At 41.8% G+C, this 22,759-nt stretch overlaps 1 protein-coding gene across 1 annotated transcript in view; it reads left to right on the forward strand.

The window, feature by feature from the left end:
- LOC138672189 (zona pellucida-like domain-containing protein 1) overlaps positions 1–22,759 on the forward strand; it is a 282,724-nt gene that overhangs the window by 255,087 nt on the left and 4,878 nt on the right. The window contains exon 9 of the mRNA XM_069760197.1: positions 2,824–2,853. Coding sequence (XP_069616298.1) covers positions 2,824–2,853 — 30 coding nt within the window. The remainder of the gene's footprint in view (positions 1–2,823; positions 2,854–22,759) is intronic.

Raw genomic sequence — 22,759 nt, forward strand, 5'->3', positions numbered from 1 at the left:
CCAAAGCATGATGTTTCCACCACCATGCTTTACAGTAGGTATGGTGTTTGATGGATGCAACTCAGTATTCTTTTTCCTCCAAACACGACAAGTTGTGTTTCTACCAAACAGTTCCAGTTTGGTTTCATCAGACCATAGGACATTCTCCCAAAACTCCTCTGGATCATCCAAATGCTCTCTAGCAAACTTCAGACGGGCCCGGACATGTACTGGCTTAAGCAGTGGGACACATCTGGCACTGCAGGATCCGAGTCCATGGTGGCGTAGTGTGTTACTTATGGTAGGCCTTGTTACATTGGTCCCAGCTCTCTGCAGTTCATTCACTAGGTCCCCCCGCGTGGTTCTGGGATTTTTGCTCACCGTTCTTGTGATCATTCTGACCCCACGGGGTGGGATTTTGCGTGGAGCCCCAGATCGAGGGAGATTATCAGTGGTCTTGTATATCTTCCATTTTCTAATTGTTGCTCCCACTGTTGATTTCTTCACTCCAGGCTGGTTGGCTATTGCAGATTCAGTCTTCCCAGCCTGGTGCAGGGCTACAATTTTGTTTCTGGTGTCCTTTGACAGCTCTTTGGTCTTCACCATAGTGGAGTTTGGAGTCAGACTGTTTGAGGGTGTGCACAGGTGTCTTTTTATACTGATAACAAGTTTAAACAGGTGCCATTACTACAGGTAATGAGTGGAGGAAAGAGGAGACTCTTAAAGAAGAAGTTACAGGTCTGTGAGAGCCAGAAATCTTGATTGTTTGTTTCTGACCAAATACTTATTTTCCACCATAATATGCAAATAAAATGTTAAAAAAACAGACAATGTGATTTTCTGGATTTTTTTTTCTCAGTTTGTCTCCCATAGTTGAGGTCTACCTATGATGTAAATTACAGACGCCTCTCATCTTTTTAAGTGGTGGAACTTGCACTATTGCTGACTGACTAAATACTTTTTTGCCCCACTGTATAATTGCCTAGAATACTACTTCCTGCAATTTGTGCCAACTTCCGTGGCTTTGTCCGGAGCTAATGTCCGGAGCTAATGTCCGGAGCTAATGTCCGGAGCTAATGTCCGGAGATTAATTGCCTAGAATACTACTTCCTGCAATTTCTGCCAACTTCCATGGCTTTGTCCGGAGCTAATGTCCGGAGCTAATGTCCGGAGCTAATGTGCGGAGATAATGTCCAGAGCTAATGTCCGGAGCTAATGTCCGGAGCTAATGTCCGGAGCTAATGTCCGGAGATAAGTGACGTCAACAGTGTCCAGTGTCTGATTGGTTGCCGCCTGCTGCGAGCGACCAATCAGAAACGTGCCGTACTGTGACACACTCCGCCCGCCATTTTGGTGTGATTTTTGAATTTTTACCTCACAGCAAGTTTCTACTGCGTGGAGTCGGGCCCAGTGACGTTGCTCTTCAAGCTCCTGCCGAATTTCGTCAAAAAAATGATAATACCATTTACCAAAACTATATATATTTAGTTGTGAAGTGGTTCAGTGACATTTTCACACCAATTTTGAACTTTTGTTTGGTGTTTTCTCCATATACTGCCTATTATTTTTGTTCTTTCTTACTATTATTTATTAATTGTATTATTCTTACATTTGAATAAATAAAGTATATATGGATTCTAGACTCCCGATTCTTTAGAATCGGGCTGCCATCTAGTATTATATAAAAATACAGACACCCAGAGCAAAGTCCTTTAATTGAAAGAATGACACAGACTCCTTTAATAAATCTTTATTAAACCATACTTACGACATCGCCCATTCCACCGATGCCATTATCTTCTGCAAAAGAGTTAAAACAAAAAACAACAATATTCCTCACCTTTCTGCAGAGAAGGTGATAATCCATTTATCCCACTAGATGTGCTTCATCTACATGGCAGACTGCATGGTTGCTTAATGCTTACAATTTTGTCCAAGTTTTTAATTTTGGCCCTTTGTATATTTGAATTTGACAGACCTGGGACCACTAAAGGGGGAAATGTTATGGTTTTTCTCATTGTAATTCTACCTCTGATAATAATTAAAGAACTACTGATAAAAGTGATTTCAATAGAACAGGAAATATTAGTCCATTATTTGGCTCAGTTGTTACAGTAAATATTGAGAGATTTACCGTATTTTGTGGATTATAAGACACATCGGTTTACAAGACACACTCCAAATTTTCAGAAGGAAAATATAATTTTATTTTTTTAATAATCTGCTTTAGCAGTAGCTTTCCTAGGTTTTGCTGCTGGCAGAGGCAGGACATGCTGCGGGCTCCAGACTCATAGGACAGGGTGTTCGACAGCGGCAGGAGTTGGGTCATGGCTGCGGGCCCCAGGCTGGTACAACTAGGTATTCAGTGATGCGGGTGCTCAGCTGACATTTTGTGAAGGGTCAGAACCACATAGAAGAGTAAGGCAACTGCGGGGCTCCAGGCTTTCACAAAATGTGGGCCCCCACACTGCTGAACACCTCGTTGTACCAGCCTGGAGCCCACAGCCATCACACGACTCCTGCCTCCTTCATCGTCAGAAGCTTCCAGCAGCAGCAACCCTGGTACCCTGCTCCACCGCAGCCGGTAATTATAAGACGTACACCATTTCCCCAAAAAAAAATTTGGCAGAAAAGTGTGTCTTATCATCCAAAAAATACTGTAATTATTTTTAATATAGATAGTGAAATGCAACAAAAAATATATATATATAATTTAAAAAAAAATTTTTTATTTTTTTTCAAAGTATTTTTAATATAAAAACTATAGTTTATGGTAAGACTCTTATGATGCATTCTTTTTACAAAAGAATAAAGAACTTAATCTATATTTTAAATTTATTCTAGATGAAACTCCCACAAACAACTCACAGCTTGGTAAGTTAATTTTATTTTCACTATGTTTATTTTATTTACTAAACATGTTAATTTATTAATGTTGTGCTACTAACAGTACCTGGCTACCAGTACACACAAATGTATTGTTATTTACTAGTGATGATGAGCTAACGTGCTCAGATAAGGTGTAATTTGAACATACTCGTGAGCTAACCAAGTGTCTTTGGCATGCTCGAAAAATGTTTTTAAAATATTTTTTTAAATATGTTTTTGAAAATATTTAAATAATTTTAAAAAATAGCGTGGGACCCCTCTATTTATGATAACCAGCCATTTTAAAGCTGACCATTGGGGGGTTGCAGTTTTGATAGTGCTGGTTATCAAAAATGAGACCCATGTCATTTTAAATAAATATATATTTAAATAAATATATATTCATTGCACAGGCGCCGGCTGATAAATACTCTCATCAGCCTCGCCTGCTCTAGCTATTATCAGGGAAATGAGGCAAATGTGATGAGAGTAGTTCTCACATCAGCCAATTCCGGTAACCTGTGGTAACCTTTTTACCACCAGTCACAGCTGCTGGCACACATGCTGACATCTGACAGAGTGGGAACTGCAGCTTTCTGACCGGCAGTAACGATCTTAGCGCCAATCAGAGCCCCTGGTGTTTCTCTGACAGCTTGAGAAACAACCAATGTTTGGGCTGTCGAACCCTAACAGTAACATGGACTTCCTGGAGAAGTCTATGTTCGGGGGTCTGTGCACGGACAAAGGGTGTTCGGTACGGACTCCGAAGTTTACTGTTCCGGTTTGTCCATCAATACTTAAGAGGTCAATATTTGAATGCCATAGAAAATAATATTTTATTTTGCAAGAAGCTTAGTTTTACTCTAAATACAACTATGTATTCTGACTTCATAACTAGCCTGCGAGTATAGGATGCTTGAGAACACCATTTCGATGGCTCTCTCTATCTACCATTAATCACACAAAGAGATTTCATCAGATAGTTTGACTCAGCTGCAGAGTCACATATAAAGATTCCAGAGGAAGGTTTATTTTCAAGCTGAATTCTTCTAGTTATGCACAGTTTCAGTAGCAGTAGCTGTAACAGCTGCAATAGGTAAAAAAAAGACTTCTGAACCGAGCTGCAAGACATGAGATTTTTAAGATGGCACACATACAGAGAATGAGAAAGAAGGAAAGAGGGGTTACTTCCATCAGAGCAAGGGAAGCAGACAAGTTGTGGGACATGACACATTGTGCTTTTTAGATAGTGTGTCAAATGTATTTTAAATATGTTAAATATGTTAATTATACTTATTTTCAAAGATAGATAATTTAGGGGAATGCAGTCCATAAGATATTTATTAACGTATTATATTATTAATTATTTCGCAATTCTGTGTTGCATTTTCTGCATATGGGTGTCTTGTAGTATTGAAATTATAGACTTTCAGATTAAGTTCCTGTTGGGTTCATTAACCAATGAACAGGAAGAATATGTACTGCATAAAAAAATTAGGAAGGCAAATCACAAATCACACATTGGATCTCACTGAACAAAAAAATATAGTTGAAAATATTCAGCAATATAAATTGTCTAAATCAGTTAGAACAACATGTATAAATGGTCAATAGAAACCAAGGTGATCAATCAATTGAGGACTGGATTCCAAATCACTCCGATAAAAAAAGAAAAATTAAAAAATTTGAAATCACGGGTGGATCCAATTTGCATGAATTTCATCACAGTAACTCATCTGATTCAGCAGTGTATATGGCATGCATGAGCCCACATGCACTCCAGGTATTGTCTTGATTTCCTCTTGATGGCACACTGGATGATGTCCTGGGTGTTACCTCCCAGACCTGAATGAATGCATTAGTGAGCTTGTGTACTATGTACGCTACTTAGCGCTATTTGATTCACTGATACATTATATTCCAGAGGTTCTCAATTGGATTTAAGTCTAGGGTACATGGGAGGCAGTCAATGTTATCAATGTCTTCATCATTCATGAGTTGCCTATATACTTTGGTCAAAGGAGGCAAAGCATTGTCATCTAGAAGGAGGAACCCAGGGCCCATAGCAGCCGAAAAAAGTCTGGAAAGGCTATATATGAATATCATCCCGGTACCTAACAGCTATTAGGGTACCTTTGGGTATTATGTGGAGGTTTATGCAACCCTCCAAGGAGATGTCTCACAGACCATCACTGACCTATTTCCAAACTGATCATGCTGGATGATTTTGCAGGCTACATTAATATAACTTTCAGATTTCAGCAAAAAGCTGCAGGAGAACAATGTTTTACTAGGGACATTTTGGGAAAATGAACTGTTTTACGAGGGAAATACAGTGACCATTGTGACAATAAAAGAAAAACCAAAGAGAGAGAACTGAGCACATAAGAAAACTCAGAGATCACACAGTCTAGTCTAAATGAACTGCCCACATTAGCAAAGTCCAACAAATTAGACAGCTTCAGCTCCTGCTATTTCACCAATACCATTCAGCTAAAGCTAAGTCAGTTACATAAACGAGAGAATCTTTTGAAATTCAAATTTGTTGGCTTTCACAATTTTTCCCCTAAAATTCAATTTGCAGCAAATAAAATTGCAATATTGGAAAGCCTGTGATTTCTCAGAAAGTACTAGTGGGGGAGAGAAGAGAGAGCCCTACTGACCATAAGAGCTTAAATGCTATAAAAGAGAGACATGCCAATTAACCAAAAGAGCTTAACACTACATATGAGAGACTTACCCAGAAACTCTGGGGACAGAAAACAAATTCTGCCATCCAAACTGTGTTCCACTGGGAACAGGTGATTTGTGATGAGTGATGACCCTCGTTTGGACCACCACTTTGTAAGGTATAATAATCCAATAGATGTCATACGTTCACGGGCATTGTGAGAAAGCCTTCATGGGCACACAAAATTACGTCAACCTGCTGATGCTTTAACAGTGTGAGAAATTGTGCCGAACAAGTATTTTTTTTGCAAACCAAATCTCAAAGTTTTCAAATTTGCATAAAACTCGGAATTTCAGGAAATTCACCTAAAACTTGATTTGCTTGATCGATCTGCTCATCTCTAATCTGTAAGCCTCAACATTAGCATAGAATTTCTTTCTTTTAAGACCATTTAAGACCTTTGTAAAATTATACCCTGTCATATTCTTAGTTGGCCAGTTATGTAAATACTGAAATCTTTGCTTCTGAAGATTACTCGGAATATTCGAACTTCATATAAATAAGCTTGGTTATTGGTTGAATGCTTTCCATCTGGGCAAGTGCCAAATATCTTTGGTTCTCTTTATAAAATGTTGTAGTTCTACTCAGGTTTTATCTGCTCACTTGTATTATTTGGAATTGAGCTAACGTAAGCCATTTGTCAAAATGTAATCAGATCACTGTTCATTTTACCTTCTGCTCCTACTTGCAGTGAGGTCATTACATAGTTTTTAGGCCTTTAAAAAAATAACAGTTTTGCTAATTGTTACTCTTTCTTTTTTGGGGCGTAGTGTACTGTACCTTTGACTCTGAGTCATTACTCACGGACAAGCAGTGAGTCAGGGTAGTCATGGAGTAGGAGGATGTGTAATAAACAGAAGGAAGATACAAACGAGTAGTATGGTCACAGTCCAGATATAGAATTCTAAGGTCAGAATCCATAAAGTCAAAATGAGTAATACAAATAGATAATCAAATGGCAAATCCAGGGTCCAGCAACAAAAGATCAGAATGTCTGAGTTTAGAGCACAGAACACAGAGAAAACACACCACTGAGCTGAAAGCTATGACTAGCAGCTATCTGGGACTGACAGCTTAGCTAAAATACAGTAGGTGGGTAATCGTTAAGAAGGCAGAACACCTGAAGTAAGATCAACATCTACCAGTCTCAGATTGGACTGCTGAGCTATCAGAATATCGACAGTTAAGCATGCCCTGTCACTAGTTTGGATGACAAAGTTGTCAATCAAAATACCAACAGCCCCTGTGCGAGATTGGATGACTGAGCTGTCATTAACTGCATCCAAGACACGCTGAGCGGAGGAATCGTGACAGTACATTTTGAAATTGTCAATGTATCTGACAAAGATTCCTTCTACTGCTTTTTTTGGAGTTTGCGTTTTTATCATGGAATACAAACAAATTCACTGCATGTGGCTTCTCGCTTTGCCACAATTCATTAGGGGTTTTGTCTGCTGTTATTATCCAAAGTCTGTTTTGCAAATAAGCTTCACCATTCACCATCATAGCTAATCATAACCTTTGATAATATTTTGGTTAAGGTCCTGTTTTTCCATACAGCTACATAAGTTTGCTCAAGCATACATGGGACTGTCTTTTGATGCTCTGTTCCATGTTATTTTATATATTCTTCTATTTAGGGTTCTGTTACAATCTGTCCTTTATGACTTTGAAGTATCAAGAGCTTCTGCTGAAACTTGATATTTGTCTTTGTTAGTTTACCCACAACTTCACCTTTGTTTTCCCGTGCTAAGTGTCTAAATGATTATGTATCTTGATTTGGTAGGTCACTATATGGTATGCCTCCAGGAGCATACATACGTCACTGTGTAGGTCATGTGGTTAATAACACCTGGTTTGACTTTCCTTAGGAAGTTGTATACTTCTAACATTGAATTAAATGCAGCATTTAAATCTTTCAGTATTTGGAAAAAGGAACACTAATATCCTTTATTACTTCCCATTTTGCAGTATTTTGATAATTTCTGGATGTTTGTGACACAGATATCTATACTATTTTAACCATTCGTGCAAAGTCTCATCTGTTCCTTTTCTGTATTGAGCTGATATAAAGGCTTCTCTGCCTTGGCCTTAGCTATCACCAGCTTTCCATTCAGTTTAGCACACTTCTCATCTTCAAATTTTACAGTGAGTCTATAGTTTTCACACACTTTACAGATAGCTGTTCTCCAAAATTTGGAACATATAACATATCATTAAGGCCGAGCTCACATTAACATTTCTGTGTGCAGAGTATGTAACGCATAGATCTGCATGCGTCATGCATACATATCTTTACCATGGTGTACGCAGGGACATGCTCTTGCATATGCAAAGAAAAAAGAAAAAAAGCCAGCTCACCATATCCAGCAGAGCACGGAACCAAGTCCTGACACGATGCGAACCAATGGAAAAAAAAAAACCACGATGTTCCAGCTCCAAAAGGTAAAATAAACAAACTTTATTGGGAAAATATGAAAACATGAAAAATCATGAGCTCCATGAAGACAACACCATGACCTGCGTGAGTTTGGCTACGCAGGGACATGCTCTTGCATGCGTTCACGTGTGGATGCATATGGAGCGCCCCCAGACGCAGGGCCGCGGGTTACTTGGTACCGGTCCTCTGCTGGCTCAGTTCTGGGGATGTCACGGTGGCTGGACCCGGTCCGTGACCCTGCTAAGGGGCGCCTAATGAAAGGTGATACGAGTCTGTCAAGGGTTTGTGACGCCACCTGTGGTGTTCGGTCAGGGTGACCGACGCTGCTTGGGGTCCACTGGGGTGATGTGATGGCAGCTAGATGGTATACTTTCTCACAGGTGAAGTATGTCCCCAGGGCTTCCCAGTAAGGTGGATGGTGATGGTGTGAGGTGCAGACAATAACGAGGACACAGGGTTGCAGTCTCTTTACCTCTTTACTGAAGACTTCAGGATCCGCAATCCAGAGAACAGTTAACAGGGCTGTCTGAGACCGACCAGTCCGAAGGCACATCCAGAGTTCCCTTTGCAGGTGGAAATCGTTGCCTACCACTAGCACCTGTGTGTTGCAGTGCTTCCCTGCTGAGCATTCGGGATAGTCCTCACAACTTCTATTCTTGTTCATTCTAATTTGTTCCAGTTCTTTCTAGTTCTCCGTCCCCCAGTATGTTATGGCTAGGATGCACCCATTTGACGGGTAGGCTCGGAGCTCTTCTGGGACCCTAGAGATGCCCCTCTCCACGCGTTGCCCTCTATGTCTGCTTAGGTAATGTAAGGTAGACAGCGAACCTATAATTAACTGTCCTGCGGTATTTGAAGTAAGGCATAAAGTCAGTCACTTCCTCGGTGTTCCGGGCACCGGCTACGCGCCTCAGTAGGATGTTGCCGTTCTCCGGGCACGACTCCTACTGGCTCTCCTTTGTGCTTGATCTCGTTTCTCACTGTCCACAATATCCTTCGCTTCGTGTCTCTTTCTTAGGATACCGCCGCGGGTAGTGCAGGCGCGGTTCCGTAACGTTCTGTTCTTGTCACTAGGTACCTGCCAGGTTCCCACGCCTGACAGGGACCCCCCTGAATCTTCTCCCTGCAACACCCCCTGCCACGGGATGTTGCCTGAATCCAACCCAGTCAGCTTCTGACTAACTTCCTATCCAACCCCTAGTTTTACCAGTGTGAGGAGTGGCCTAATAAATAGAACCTTTTGCTCCCCTAGTGGCCGGAGTGTGAAGTGTAATGTGTGCTGGTGATACCTGGTCAGAAGAACTCCTTTAGTGCCATCAGATGTACCATCACTCCCCTTAGTGGCAGAGCAACGTTACTGCAACGACCAGGTCTCTGGGGCGCTGCACATACGCATGCGTCGTTTTGTGGTATGCAGCGAACGCAACATGTTGCACTTTTTGAGGTGTCAAATATTGCGCAATCATGCACATGCGGATGATTGCAGATGAGTGCGTCAAAAAAATGCATTACTGTCTATGGGAACGCATTGGTATGCAAGGACATGCGGACGCATGCATTCGATACGCATGCGTACTTCACGCCTCAATATAATCTTAATTGTAGCAGGCACAAACAAAGATAGATTTCAACATAAACATACAGGTTGCTTTGAGATTTACCGGTAAATCCCCCTGGAAGAAGCAGAGCGCAAAACGCGCGTCGGGGACCCACGCTGCCTGACTAGGTCGTATACCCTTTTAAACTTGTACACATGTTGATTCAGATTAACTCAGACTGATTTCCTATGTCTATCTGTGGTTGCTATTATTAATACTATGCTGGAGACGTTTGTGCCATCTATCTGGTACATGCAATATATCTCAAAGCAACCTGTATGTTTATGTTGAAATCTATCTTTATTTGTGCCTGCTACAATTAAGATTATATTGAGGCATTTTCCCTATTATAAATATATGTGCAATACGACTTGTAGCAGACCTTAAATAAGCACTGTGCACTTTACTTTATGGAATCAGTTAGCACTTTCTATGACAAACAGTTACCTACATGCATTATGGGAATTATGGGAATTATATATAGCCTTGTTTTCTCATAGTTAAATATTTAGTACTCTTCTGGGAACATGCTTATAGGAGGGCTGTAGGCCAAGAAAACCACCTTGAAGTACCTGCTACAATTAAAACTATATTGAGGTGTTTGCCCTGTTATAAATATAAGTGTAATATGATTTGTAGCGGACCCTAAATCAGCACTGTGCACTTTACCTTATGGAACCAGTTTGCATTTTCTATAACAAACAGTTACCTATATGCATTATAGGAATCACACATAGCCTTGCTTTTTGATAGTTTAGTATCCTTTTGGGAACATGCCTATAGGAGGGTTATAGGCTGAGATAAGCCATTTTGAATATAAGGAGCTATACACTAAGGCACTACACACATTTATATGAGCCCTCGGTTTATATGTGGGGTCTAGCTTCATGGATGGCAATTTATGGTGACATTGTTAAAAAATATAAGGGTGTACTACCCAGTCGGGCAATTATATTGTGCACTAGTATCTTCATTTTTTTATTTGTTTTTACTTTTTTTTATTAAATTGTTGTTAATAAAATAATTGGAAACTTTATACTGGCATTTGCTCCCGTCTTTTTCAGCTTGGATTGCATATTGATGTGGGAAGCGCCACTACTTAAGCCTTGTTGTTTATATAGGTGTATCATATCTCTATATGTGTTTAAGGACCTGCGATGATGTCACTACCACATGGCTAATCATGTGATGGGTTCCTGGGTGTGGTTACAGCAATATAATGTAACCTAATGCTTAACACAGGACCTTTATGTGGGGAGGTGAAAGCATCCAATGTGTGTTGCAGCTCCAGGACAGAGCCTGAAAGGCTGCACACATGTACTTTCTTTTGCCTGAGCTAAAGGCTGTTTGTTTTCTCTGTTTTGTTTTGTGGGTTTATGAGGCAATAAACCCTGTGAACTGTAAAAGTTACCTGCCTCCTGATTGCCACCCGCTGCACCTGAACGAGTACAATCCCTACAATAGAAACAAAAAAAGTACACATATTTGGTATTGCTGCGTCCAGAACAAGCAAACCTATGAAACAGTCACACTTGTTCACGCCTTCAGTGCATACTGTTAAAAAAAACAACAACAAAAACTGAGCATAAACCTTTGCTTTTTCATCATGCTGCCAAATAAAAAGTAGAATAAAACGCAAACAAAAATTCATATCAAAATAAAAATAGGTACCGCTGAAAACGTCATCTTGTCCCGCAAAAAACAAGCTACTGTACATACAGCTTCAACAGCAGAAAAATAAAAAAGTTATAGCTTTCAGAATAAAGAGATGCAAAAGCAATTATTTTTTCTATAAAATAGTTTTTATTGTGAAAAAGCGGCAAAACGTAAAAAAAATATAAATGCGGTATCGCTGTAATCATACTGACCCGAAGAATAAAGCTGCCTTATTAACCCCTTTACCCCAAGGGTGGTTTGCATGTTGATTAACGGGACAATTTTTCCAGTTATGACCATTGTCCCTTAATGAGGTTATAACTCTGGAACGCTTCAACGGATCCCGGTGATTCTGAGTTTTCTCATGACATATTGTACTTCATGATAGTGGTAACATTTTCTCGACATTACTTGAGTTTATTTGTGGAAAAAAAGGAAATTTGGCGAAAATTTTGAAAATTTCGCAATTTTCCAAATTTGAATTTTCATGCCCTTAAATCACAGAGATATGTCACACAAAACACTTAATAAGTAACATTTCCCACATGTCTACTTTACATCAGCATAATTTTGGAACCAAAATTTTTTTTGTTAGTGAGTTATAAGGGTTAAAAGTTGACCAGCAATTTCTCATTTTTCCAACACCATTTTTTGATAGGGACCACATCACATTTGAAGTCACTTTGAGGGGTCTATATGATAGAAAATACCCAAGTGTGACACCATTCTAAAAATTGCACCCCTCAAGGTGCTCATAACCACATTCAAGAAGTTTATTAACCCTTCAGGTGTTTCACAGGAATTTTTGGAATGTTTAAAGAAATGAACATTTAACTTTTTTTCACAAAAATGTTAATTCTTATCCAATTTGTTTTATTTTACCAAGGGTGACAGGAGAAATTGGACCACAAAAGTTGTTTTAGAATTTGTCCTGAGTACGCTGATACTCCATATATGGGGGTAAACCACTGTTTGGGTGCAAGGCAGAGCTTGGAAGGGAAGGAGCACCATTTGACTTTTCAATGCAAAATTAGATGGAATTGAGATAGGATGCCATGTCGCGCTTGGAGAGCCGCTGATGTGCCTAAACAGTAGCAACTCTCCAAAAGTGACACCATTTTGGAAAGTTAACCCCTTAAGGAACTTACCTAGATGTGTGGTGAGCACTTTGAACCCCCAAGTGCTTCACAGAGGTTTATAATGTAGAGCCGTAAAAATAAAAAATCTTTTTTCTTTTCACAAAAATGATCTTTTGCCCCCAATTTTTGATTTTCCCAAGGGTAACAGGAGAAATTAGACACCAAATGATGTTGTGCAATTTGTCCTGAGTACACTGATACACCATATGGGGGGGTTAAACCACTGTTTTGGCGAATGGTAGAGCTCAGAAGGGAAGAAGCGCCATTTGACTTTTCAATGCCAAATTGGCTGGAATTGAGCTAGGATGCCATGTCTCGTTTGGAGAGCCCCTGATGTGCCTAAACATTGAAATCCACCACAAGATAAGTGACACCATTTTGAAAAGTAGACCCCCTAAGGAACCTATCTAGATGTGTGGTGAGCACTTTGAACACCCAAGTGCTTCACAGAAGTTTATAATGCAGAGCCGTAAAAATTAAAAATCATATTTTTTTTCACAAAAATGATTTTCGCCCCCAATTTTTTATTTTCCCAAGTGTAACAAGAGAAATTGTGTTATGACCTGGTGGTTAGGAGCACCCGACCTGATAGTTAAACTCATACAAGACGAGCTCTGGGATGTGGGAGCTCTGCTGACTGCAAGCCCTAATCCTATCACACACACTAAAAATAGCCGTGGAGCGCTCCTGACGCTCCCTAGGCGCCTCGTCACAGCCTCAGAGCTAGCTAGCCCTAGAGAGAGAAAATAAAGCCTACCTTGCCTCAGAGAAATTCCCCAAAGGAATAGGCAGCCCCCCACATATAATGACTGTGAGAAAAGATGAAAGTCACAAACGCAGAAATGAAATAGGTTTCAGCAAAGAGAGGCCAGACTTACTAAATAGACAGAGGATAGGAAAGGAATCTTTGCGGTCAGCACAAAAACCTACAAAAGACCACGCAGAGTGTGCAAAAAAGACCTCCGCACCGACTCACGGTGCGGGGGGGGCCACTCTGCATCCCAGAGCTTCCAGCTAGCAAGACAAAATCAGGATAACCAGCTGGACAAAGAAACAATGAGCAAAAAGAACAATAAGGAACTTAGCTTCTGCAGGAGAAGACAGGTCACCAGGCAGATCCAGGAGCGAACTGAACCAATGCTAAAATATTGACAGCTGGCATGGAGTAACGAACTGAGTGGAGTTAAATAGAGAAGCCAACCAAAGGATAAACCACGTCACCTGTATAAGGAACCCCAGAAGCAGCAGCTTCACTCATAGCCACCAGAGGGAGCCCATAGACAGAACTCGCCGAAGTACCATTCACGACCACAGGAGGGAGTTCGACAACAGAATTCACAACAGTACCCCCCCTTGAGGAGGGGTCACCGAACCCTCACCAGAGCCCCCAGGCCGATCAGGACGAGCCAAATGAAAGGCACGAACAAGATCGGCAGCATGAACATCAGAGGCAAAAACTGTAATGATTAGGCAATTCAGTACCACAGTGAACATAGAGGTCAGAGCACATACAGTGATCTGACAATAATCCAAAAACATAGAACGAGCTCTGAGACGTGGGAACTCTGTTGACCGCAATCCCTAATCCTATCCAACAACACTAGAGGCAGCCGTGGATTGCGCCTAACGCTACCTATGCAACTCGGCACAGCCTGAGAAATTAGCTAGCCTGAAGATAGAAAATAAGCCTACCTTGCCTCAGAGAAATACCCCAAAGGAAAAGGCAGCCCCCCACATATAATGACTGTGAGTAAGATGAAAAGACAAACGTAGAGATGAAATATATTTAGCAAAGTGAGGCCCGACTTACTGAACAGAGCGAGGATAGGAAAGGTAACTTTGCGGTCAACACAAAACCCTAAAAACCACGCAAAGGGGGCAAAAAGACCCTCCGTACCGAACTAACGGCACGGAGGTACACCCTCTGCGTCCCAGAGCTTCCAGCAAACAAATAGATAAGCTGGACAGAAGAAAAGCAAACAAAATAGCAAAGGAAAACTTAGCTATGCAGAGCAGCAGGCCATAGGAACGATCCAGGAGGAAAACAAGTCCAATACTGGAACATTGACAGGAAGCCAGGATCAAAGCACTAGGTGGAGTTAAGTAGAGCAGCAACTAACAACCTCACCACATCACCTGAGGGAGGAAACTCAGAAGCCGCAGTACCACTTCCCTCCACCAACGGAAGCTTACAGAGAGAATCAGCCAAAGTATCACTTGTGACCACAGGAGGGAGCTCTGCCACAGAATTCACAACAAAAAACCCAGGAATTATCTTCTTGACCATAACCCTTCCACTTGACCAGGTACTGGAGTTTCCGTCTCGAAACACGAGAATCCAAAATCTTCTCCACCACATACTCCAACTCCCTCTCGACCAACACTGGGGCAGGAGGATCAACGGAGGGAACCATAGGTGCCACGTATCTCCGCAACAACGACCTATGGAACACATTATGGATGGCAAAAGAAGCTGGAAGGTCCAAACGAAATGACACAGGATTAAGAACCTCAGAAATCTTATATGGTCCAATGAAACGAGGCTTAAACTTAGGAGAGGAAACCTTCATAGGAACGTGACGAGATGACAACTAAACCAAATCCCCAACATGAAGTCGGGGACCAGCACAACGCCGGCGGTTAGCGAAACGTTGAGCCTTCTCCTGGGACAATGTCAAATTGTCCACCACATGAGTCCAAATCTGCTGCAACCTGTCCACCACCGCATCCAAACCAGGACAGTCCGAAGGCTCAACCTGCCCTGAAGAGAAACGAGGATGGAAACCAGAATTGCAGAAAAATGGAGAAACTAAAGTTGCCGAGCTGGCCCGATTATTAAGGGCGAACTCAGCCAAAGGCAAGAAGGACACCCAATCATCCTGATCAGCAGAAACAAGCATCTCAGATATGTCTCCAAAGTCTTATTAGTTCGTTCGGTTTGGCCATTAGTCTGAGGATGGAAAGCCGAAGAAAAAGACAAATCAATGCCCATCTTAGCGCAAAAGGACCGCCAAAACCTCAAAACTTACTGGGAACCTCTGTCCGCGACGATGTTCTCCGGAATGCCATGCAAACGAACCACATGCTGGAAAAACAATGGCACCAAATCAGAGGAGGAAGGCAGTTTAGATAAGGGTACCAAATGGACCATCTTAGAGAAGCGATCACAAACCACCCAAATGACCGACATTTTTTGAGAAACAGGAAGATCAGAAATAAAATCCATGGAAATATGCGTCCAGGGCCTCTTCGGAATCGGCAAGGGCAAAAGCAACCCACTGGCATGAGAACAGCAAGGTTTAGCCCGAGCACAAATCCCACAGGACTGCACAAAAGAACGCACATCCCGTGACAAATAAGGCCACCAAAAAGATCTAGCCACCAAATCTCTGGTACCAAAGATTCCAGGATGACCAGCCAATACTGAACAATGAATCTCCGAGATAACTCTACCAGTCCATCTATCAGGGACAAACAGTTTCTCCGTAGGACAACGGTCAGGTCTATCAGCCTGAAACTCTTGCAGCACACGCCGCAAATCAGGGGAAATGGCAGACAAAATTACCCCTTCTTTAAGAATACCCGCCGGCTCCGGAACACCCGGAGAGTAAGGCACAAAACTCCTTGACAGGGCATCAGCCTTCACATTCTTAGATCCCGGAAGGTATGAAACCACAAAATCAAAACGGGAGAAAAAGAGCGACCATCGAGCCTGTCTAGGATTCAACCGTTTGGCAGACTCGAGATAAGTCAAATTCTTGTGATCCGTCAAGACCAACACGCGATGTTTAGCTCCTTCAAGCCAATGTCGCCACTCCTCGAATGCCCACTACATGGCCAACAACTCCCGATTGCTCACATCATAATTGCGCTCAGCAGGCGAGAATTTTCTAGAAAAGAAGGCACAGGGTTTCATCACCGAGCCATCAGAACTTCTTTGCGACAAAACAGCCCCTGCTCCAATTTCAGAAGCATCAACCTCCACCTGAAAAGGGAGCGAAACATCTGGCTGGCACAACACAGGGGCAGAAGCAAAACGACGCTTTAACTCCTGAAAAGCCGCTACAGCCGCAGAGGACCAATTGACCACATCAGCACCTTTCTTGGTCAAATCAGTCAACGGTTTAGCAATACTGGAAAAGTTAGCGATGAAGCGACGATAAAAATTAGCAAAGCCCAGGAACTCCTGCAAGCTCTTCACAGATGTCGGCTGAGTCCAATCGTAAATGGCCTGAACTTTAACAGGGTCCATCTCGATAGTAGAAGGGGAAAAAATGAAACCCAAAAATGAAACCTTCTGAACTCCAAAGAGACACTTTGACCCCTTCACAAACAAGGAATTCGCACGAAGGACCTGGAACACCATTCTGACCTGCTTCACATGAGACTCCCAATCATCCGAAAAGACCAAAATGTCATCCAAATATACAATCATAAATCTATCCAGATACTCTCGGAAGATGTCATGCATAAAGGACTGAAACACAGATGGAGCATTAGAAAGCCCGAACGGCATAACCAGGTACTCAAAATGGCCCTCGGGCGTATTAAATGCTGTTTTCCATTCATCGCCTTGATTAATTCGCACAAGATTATACGCCCCTCGAAGATCTATCTTGGTGAACCAACTAGCCCCCTTAATCCAAGCAAATAAATCAGACAGCAGCGGCAAAGGATACTGAAATTTGACTGTGATCTTATAAAGAAGGCGGTAATCAATACAAGGTCTCAAAGAACCATCCTTCTTGGCCACAAAAAAGAATCCTGCTCCCAATGGTGACGACGACGGACGAATATGACCCTTCTCCAAGGATTCCTTTAAATAACTCCGCATAGCGGCGTGCTCTGGCACAGATAAATTAAACAGACGGCCCTTAGGAAACTTACTACCAGGAATCAAATTAATAGCACAGTCGCAATCCCTATGAGGAGGTAGGGCACCAGATTTGGGCTCTTCAAATACAACCCGGTAATCTGATAAAAACTCAGGGACTTCAGAAGGAGTGGAAGGCGAAATTGACAGCAATGGAACATCACCATGTACCCCCTGACAACCCCAGCTGGACACAGACATAGATTTCCAATCCAACACTGGATTATGGACCTGTAGCCATGGCAACCCCAAAACGACCACATCATGCAGATTATGCAACACCAAAAAGCGAATATCCTCCTGATGTGCAGGAGCCATGCACATGGTCAATTGAGTCCAGTACTGAGGCTTATTCTTGACCAAAGGCGTAGCATCAATTCCTCTCAATGGAATAGGATACTGCAAGGGCTCCAAGAAAAAACCACAGCGCCTGGCAAACTCCAAGTCCATCAAATTCAGGGCAGCGCCTGAATCCACAAATGCCATTACAGAATAGGATGACAGAGAGCAAATCAGAATAACGGACAAAAGAAATTTAGACTGTACCGTACCAATGGTGGCAGACCTAGCGAACTGCTTAGTGCGCTTAGGACAATCGGAGATAGCATGAGTGGATTCACCACAGTAAAAACACAGCCCATTCCGACGTCTGTGTTCTTGCCGTTCAGCTCTAGTCAAAGTCCTATCACATTGCATAGGCTCAGGCCTATGCTCAGAGAATACCGCCAGATGGTGCACAGCTTTGCGCTCACGCATGCGCCGATCGATCTGAATGGCCAAGGACATAGACTCATTCAGACCAGCAGGCGTGGGAAATCCCACCATGACATCCTTAAGGGCTTTAGAAAGACCCTTTCTGAAAATTGCCGTCAGGGCACATTCATTCCACTGAGTAAGCACAGACCACTTTCTAAACTTCTGACAGTACACCTCCGCTTCATCTTGACCCTGACACAAAGCCAGCAAGATTTTCTCTGCCTGATCCACTGAATTAGGTTCATCATAAAGCAATCCAAGCGCCAGAAAAAACGCATCTACATCTCGCAATGCAGGATCTCCTGGCGCAAGGGAAAATGCCCAGTCTTGAGGGTCACCACGCAACAAAGAAATTATGATTTTTACTTGTTGAACGGGGTCACCAGAGGAGCGGGGTTTCAAAGCTAGAAACAGTTTACAATTATTTTTGAAATTCAAGAATCTAGATCTATCCCCAGAAAATAAATCAGGAATAGGAATTCTAGGCTCTAACATAGGATTCTGAACCACAAAATCTTGAATGTTTTGTACCCTTGCAGTGAGATGATCCACACAAGAGGATAGACCCTGAATGTCCATCTCTACACCTGTGTCCTGAACCACCCAAAGGTCTAGGGGAAAAGAAAGACAAAACACAGTGCAAAGAAAAAAGAATTGTCTCAGAAGTCCTCTTATCCCTCTATTGAGATGCATTAATACTTTGGGCCAGCTGTACTGTTATGACCTGGTGGTTAGGAGCACCCGACCTGATAGTTAAACTCATACAGGACGAGCTCTGGGATGTGGGAGCTCTGCTGACCGCAAGCCCTAATCCTATCACACACACTAAAAATAGCCGTGGAGCGCTCCTGACGCTCCCTAGGCGCCTCGTCACAGCCTCAGAGCTAGCTAGCCCTAGAGATAGAAAATAAAGCCTACCTTGCCTCAGAGAAATTCCCCAAAGGAATAGGCAGCCCCCCACATATAATGACTGTGAGAAAAGATGAAAGTCAGAAATGCAGAAATGAAATAGGTTTCAGCAAAGAGAGGCCAGACTTACTAAATAGACAGAGGATAGGAAAGGAATCTTTGCGGTCAGCACAAAAACCTACAAAAGACCACGCAGAGTGTGCAAAAAAGACCTCCGCACTGACTCACGGTGCGGGGGGGGGCCACTCTGCATCCCAGAGCTTCCAGCTAGCAAGACAAAATCAGGATAACCAGCTGGACAAAGAAACAATGAGCAAAAATAACAATAAGGAACTTAGCTTCTGCAGGAGAAGACAGGTCACCAGGCAGATCCAGGAGCGAACTGAACCAATGCTAAAACATTGACAGCTGGCATGGAGTAACGATCTGAGTGGAGTTAAATAGAGAAGCCAACCAAAGGATAAACCACGTCACCTGTGTAAGGAACCTCAGAAGCAGCAGCTTCACTCATAGCCACCAGAGGGAGCCCATAGACAGAACTCGCCGAAGTACCATTCATGACCACAGGAGGGAGTTCGACAACAGAATTCACAACAAAATTGGACCCCAAAAGTTGTTGTACAATTTGTCCTGAGTACGCTGATACCCCAAATGTGTGGGTAAACCACTGTTTGGGTGCATAGCAGAGCTCAGAAGGGAAGAAACGCCATTTGACTTTTCAATGCAAAATTGGCTGGAATTGAAATGGGACGCCATGTCTCGTTTGGAGAGCCACTGATGTGCCTAAACAGTGGAAACCCACAAAAGTGACCCCATTTTGGAAAGTAGACCCCCTAACGAAGTTATCTAGATGTGTAGTGAGCCCTTTGAACCCACAAGTGCTTCACAGAAGTTTATATGCAGAGCCGTGAAAATTTTTTAAAAATTTTTTTCCACAAAAATGATCTTTTAGCCTCCAATTTTGTATTTTCCCATGGGTATCTGGAGAAATTGGACCCCAAAAGTTGTTGAACAATTTGTCCTGAGTACGCTGATATCCCATATATGGTAGAAAACTACTGTTTGGGTGCATAGCAGAGCTCAGAAGGGAAGAAGTGGCGTTTTAGAATGCAGACTTTGATGGAGGGTTCTGCCGGTGTCACATTGCGTTTGCAGAGCCCCTGATGTACCTAAACAGTAGAAACCCTCCACAAGTGACCCCATTTTGGAAACTAGAGCCCCCAAAGAACTTATCTAGATGTGTAGCGATCACTCTGAACCCCCATGTGTTTCACTAAAGTTTATAACGCAGAGCCGTGAAAATGAAAATTCTTTTTTTTCCACAAAAATGATTTTTTAGCCCCCCGATTTGTATTTTTCCAAGGGTAACAGGAGAAATTGGACCACAAAAGTTGTTTTCCAATTTGTCCTGAGTATGCTGATACCCCATATGTGGGGGTGAACCACTGTTTGGGCGCACGGCAGAGCTCGGAAGGGAAGGAGCACGCTTTACTTTTTCAACGCAGAATTGTTTGGATTGAGATCGGATGTCATGTTGTGTTTGCAGAGCCCCTGGTGTGCCTAACCTGCCAATTCTAACTCCAACCCTAACCCCAATACACCTCTAAAACTAATCCCAACCCTAACCACACCCCTAACCCCAACACACCTCTAACCCAACACACCCCTAAACCTAATCCCAACTCTAACCACACCCCTTACCCAAACACACCCCTAACTCTAATCCCAACAGAACACACCCCTAACCCTAATCCCAACCCTAACCATATCCCTAACCCTGATATACCCCTAACCCAATCGTAAACATAATCCAAACCGTAACCTCAACTAGCCCCAAACCTAACTTTAGCCCCAGTCCTAAATTTAGCCCCAACCGTAACCCTAATGGGAAAGTGTAAATAAATACATTTTTTTATTTTATTATTGTTCCCTAACTAAGGCAGTGATAATGGGGGGTTTGATTTACTATTGATAGCGGGTTTTTATGTTTGGCAGCTGTCACACACTAAAAGATGCTTTTTATTGCAAAAAATATTTTTTGCGTTACCACATTCTGAGAGCTATAATTTTTCCATATTTTCGTCCACAGAGTCATGTGAGGTTTTGATTTGTGGGGGACGTGTTGATGTTTTTATTGGTATCGTATCATCTTCGGATACATGACATTTTTTGATCACTTTTTACTCCGATTTTTGTTAGGCAGAATGAACAAAAAACAGCAATTCGTGAATTTCTTTGAGGGGGCATTTTTACCATTCCGCGTTTGGTAAAACTGAAAAAGCAGTTTTATTCTTTGGGTCAGTACGATTACTGCGATGCCTCATTTATATAATTTTTTAATGTTTTGGCGCTTTTATACAATAAAAACAATTTTATAGAAAAAATAATTATTTTTGCATCGCTTTATTCTGAGGGCTACAATTTTTTTATTTTTTCGCTGATAATGCTGTATGGCAGTTCATTTTTTTGCAGGACAAGATGACATTTTCGGCGGTACAATGTTTATTTATATCCGTCTTTTTGATCGCTTATTGTTCCACTTTTTGTTTGGCGGTGTGATGACAAAACATTTTTTTTTGCCTAGCTTTTGTTTAACGGTGTTCACAGAAGGGGTTAACTAGTTTGACAGTTTTATTGGTCGGGTCATTACGGAAATGGCGATACTAAATATCTGTACTTTTATTGTTTTTTTATTTTATTTACATAAAGAAATGTATTTATTGGAACTTTTTTTTTATATTTATTTATTTAGGATTTTTTTTTTACACATGTAAATTTTTTTTTTTACTTTTTCCCAGTGTGGGACATCATAGTAAAGTGTCAGATCGACCGAGGGTGTGCACAGGTGTCTTTTTATACTGATAACAAGTTTAAACAGGTGCCATTACTACAGGTAATGAGTGGAGGAAAGAGGAGACTCTTAAAGAAGAAGTTACAGGTCTGTGAGAGCCAGAAATCTTGATTGTTTGTTTCTGACCAAATACTTATTTTCCACCATAATATGCAAATAAAATGTTAAAAAAACAGACAATGTGATTTTCTGGGGTTTTTTTTCTCAGTTTGTCTCCCATAGTTGAGGTCTACCTATGATGTAAATTACAGACGCCTCTCATCTTTTTAAGTGGTGGAACTTGCACTATTGCTGACTGACTAAATACTTTTTTGCCCCACTGTATATATATATATATATATATATATATATAGTACAGAGCAAAAGTTTGGACACACCTTCTCATTTAAAGATTTTTCTATATTTTATTGACAACGAAAATTGTAAATTCACGCTGAAGGCATCAAAACTGTGAATTAACACATGTGGAATTATTTACTTAACAAAAAAGTGTGAAACAACTGAAAATATGTCCTATCTTCTAGGTTCTTCAAAGTAGCCACCTTTTGCTGTGATGACTGCTTTGCACACTCTTGGCATTCTCTTGATGAGCTTCAAGAGGTAGTCACCTGTTAATGGTCTTCCAACAATCTTGATGGAGTTCCCAGAGATGCTTAGCACTTGTTGGCCCTTTTGCCTTCACTCTGCGGTCCTGCTCACCCCAAACCATCTCGATTGGGTCCATGTCTGGTAACTGTGGAGGCCAAGTCATCTGGCGTAGCACCCCATCACTCTCCTTCTTGGTCAAAAAGCCCTTACACAGCCTGGAGGTGTTTTTTGTCTTGTTGAAAAATAAATGATGGTCCACCTAAACGCAAACCGGATGGAATAGCATGCCATTGCAAGCTGCTGTGGAAGCCATGCTAGTTCAGTATGCCTTCAATTTTGAATAAATCCCCAACAGTGTCACCAGCAAAGCA

This window comes from Ranitomeya imitator, chromosome 3, assembly GCF_032444005.1.
Source record: "Ranitomeya imitator isolate aRanImi1 chromosome 3, aRanImi1.pri, whole genome shotgun sequence".
NCBI lineage: Eukaryota > Metazoa > Chordata > Amphibia > Anura > Dendrobatidae > Ranitomeya > Ranitomeya imitator.